Raw genomic sequence first — 3071 nt, forward strand, 5'->3', positions numbered from 1 at the left:
CTGACTGAGACAGATGCAGATAATCACAGGCAAGCCTTGGACCAAGGTGGGGGCTCCCTAGGTAAGAGATAGGGGAAGGACTAAAGGAGCTGAAGGGAATGGCATCCCCATAGGAAGAACAACAGTGTTAACTAACCCGAACCACTGGGAACTTCCAGAAACTGAGCCACCAACCAAAGGGCATATACCAGATGGTCCAAGGCCCAGCACATACGGATCAGAGGGCTGCCTTGTCTGGCCTCAGTGGGAGAGAATGCATGTAATCCTGTAGAGACTTGATGCCCTAGGGTGGAGGGATACTGGGGGAAGCACCCTCTCATAGCCAAATGGGAGGGGAGGGGGGAAGAACACTGCAAGGGGGGACCAGGATGGGGACAACGTTTGGGATTTAAATAAATAAAACAATTAGTTAATAATAAAAAAAGCATACTCGCTGATCTCTGGTCTCTGTCCCACCTTTTCTTTCTGTACTAGCTGGTTTAATTTAACTTGGGGTATGGCAACAGGAAGCCCTAACACAATTTGACTTTACCAGCACCCAACCCCCGACCCAAGTCTACAGTTTGAGAAAAAAGTTACAACCCCAACTCCAGCTTCCCAAATTTCAAGGAAAACAACTACTATAGTGCTATCTGCAGAATAAAAATTTATGAATTTAGCAAAAATTAAAATTAAAAATAAAAAAACACGGTCTCCATGCAGTGTCCCTCCCTGCAATGCTACATTTTTGCTTTCTCCTGTCCTGGCTTCTGAGATTCAGCTTCTCTCTGACCCACCCTTGAACCACTTTGGCTCTCTCAGGGATGCATGGAAGTTTTCGCCTCTCTTCTTGAAAATAAACAACAGAAACTTAATCTGCAGTGACAATGTTTATTCATCTATGTCTTTTCAGTTGCAGTCTAGAAAGATTAGCATTAAAATGGCATGAAAGAATCCGTAACACACAGACATATTAGTAAAAGATGGAACATAGAGTAGGGCTTACACAGCCTTTCTCATTTACTCTTATCTGGATTGCAAAGTTAGCCCCAAGAGCAGGCAATCAGAAAAGGGAACTTCGTTCTACTGATCATGTCCATAAAGCAAAAACAAGCCAATTACCAAACAGAAGCACTATTTCTCGTGGTAAGTCCACTCCAACGTTTATCTTGAGAATCTTCATCGAGAGGTCAGTGCATAGTAGATCGTCCATGTTGTCAGCAGCAACCTAAAGGGAGATGCCACGATGACTTTCATGGGGTTGCTGCCTCTTGAATTCCCGTGAATAAGCGGATGGTATCACATCAACTTGGAGATCAGGACAAACAATTAGATGGTGACTGATGGCCAGTTGGGAGTGGGGATACAATATGATGTAGTCCTGATAGTCAGTCCATTTTTTTTTCTGCTAGACAAAAGTTAATCATATATTTTAGAGTGCATCTGGAACATAGTCCAGCAGCCAAAATTGGTTCAAATCACACCACCACTAAGACTGCATAAGATTTTTATGAATTATTACGGGTTTTAGGACAGACCAAACACAGGTTCAGTTCTTTAGATTCGGAAAAGAACGGTTTACTTAACACTGCCAGAGACTGTCAGTCAACAAATCTTTCATTCCACCTCCAACTTAGCTGTTTTTGTCTACGCAAAGAAACTTTGTTTCCATTTGGCTTGTGGCTTAGCAGGTGATGCTGAGCTGGGCGAGAAGCTGGTATCAGCAAAACAGAGGCGGCTCCTCAAGGCCACTGGCCATGGGAATCCTTAGTCGCTGTTGAACGTGAGCCTTTTGAGGAGACACTCACTCAGGCTTTCCTCTTCGCTGGCCTGCTGGCGGAGGTTGGCCAGGTAGTCACTAATCTTCTTGATGAGATTCATCTCCTTCTCTAAGAAGTGCTTCTCCAAGAAGTGGCAGAGTTGGATGTCTGTGTTGGCTGAACCCAGGGCATGCAGATCCAGAAGGACTTGGTTCAGGTTCTTCTCCAGGGCCAAGGAAGTTTCCATCGCATCCACGCTCCCATCACAGTGATATGAGGGCATCATCTGCTCATTAGAGAAGTGGTCACAGCTGCTTGGTCGAGTTTGCATCAGGAGAAGATAGGCTGCCTGACGCTTCTCTTCAGACAGATCTCGGAAGAAGTGAACCAGGCCTCCCACAGACCTGTTGTCTCTGAAAAAGAATCCCAGAGAGAGATACCTATCGGAGGCCTCCAGATACATGCTGATCAGGCGATCGATTATGGCCTCCACCTCAGTGGTGTAATTCTGACGGCTCCGGGCACTCATGTTCGGTCAGCAAGATGGAGCTTATGAAGAAGTCGGCTTCCAGAAACAGAATGTTGAAGATCGTTCCGGAAGTTGTGAGTGGAGAGGCAGGAACAGAAGGTAGTTACGTGTCCAGGGGGTGGGACTGGGAGTTTCTAATAGGGAAATGGGTGGGACTATATGGTGCGCAGTCCCACAATCTTTCCAAATAAGAATTTAAGTGTGCCGTATCTTGTAGTTATTGGAATGGAGTCTTTTTTGTTTGGTGTCCCGTTTTTTAAAACCATAATTCTAAGGTGAAGTAAGAACATCGAAAGTTTTCATAATGAGATCCTTTTAATTACCTGTGACTTAAAACTTTCTTGTGTATTAATTTTGAGCTGGATACAGTATTTTACTTTGCTTATAGTCCCTCATTGTCTCAGGGAGTAACCATTAATCCCCTTTTCTCAGAGCAGTTTTGTGTTCGGATATAATTGTTAATAGCACCTCTATCCCCCTATAAAGGGTCCTTGTTTGGAATATGTATTATACAGTCACCTTATTCTTTATAGATAAAAGTGAAATTGGTAGCACACCAAAGATTGAACTTGTGTATAATTTGTTTCTTTGTTTTGTTTTGAGAGAGCCTCTCATGTAGTTAAAACAGGCTTCCAGCTCCCCATTTATCCAAGGAGGACGCTGAACTCTCCAAGTGCTGGGGTCCTAACCATACATAATCACGTTTACCTTGTTTCCATTTCACTTATCATGCTAGCAAGAACTTCTGTTAGCTGTATGTTGTAAGACAAGATACTGCTTTCTATGCAATCTGTATTATTCAC

At 43.7% G+C, this 3071-nt stretch overlaps 1 protein-coding gene across 1 annotated transcript; it reads right to left on the minus strand.

The window, feature by feature from the left end:
- Positions 1-467: 467 nt before the first annotated feature.
- Positions 468-2349, minus strand: LOC114621519 (ferritin light chain-like). Its single transcript, XM_028767797.1, has one exon. The coding sequence runs from the start codon at positions 2266-2268 to the stop codon at positions 1747-1749; it is 522 nt and encodes a 173-aa protein (XP_028623630.1). The 5' UTR covers positions 2269-2349; the 3' UTR covers positions 468-1746.
- Positions 2350-3071: the final 722 nt, after the last annotated feature.

Source organism: Grammomys surdaster, unplaced genomic scaffold (assembly GCF_004785775.1).
Source record: "Grammomys surdaster isolate TR1022 unplaced genomic scaffold, NIH_TR_1.0 182, whole genome shotgun sequence".
Lineage (NCBI taxonomy): Eukaryota > Metazoa > Chordata > Mammalia > Rodentia > Muridae > Grammomys > Grammomys surdaster.

Bases quoted from the DNA above. Each gene is read 5' to 3' on its own strand.
- LOC114621519 (XM_028767797.1), bottom strand. From the start codon at position 2,268: ATGAGTGCCCGGAGCCGTCAGAATTACACCACTGAGGTGGAGGCCATA.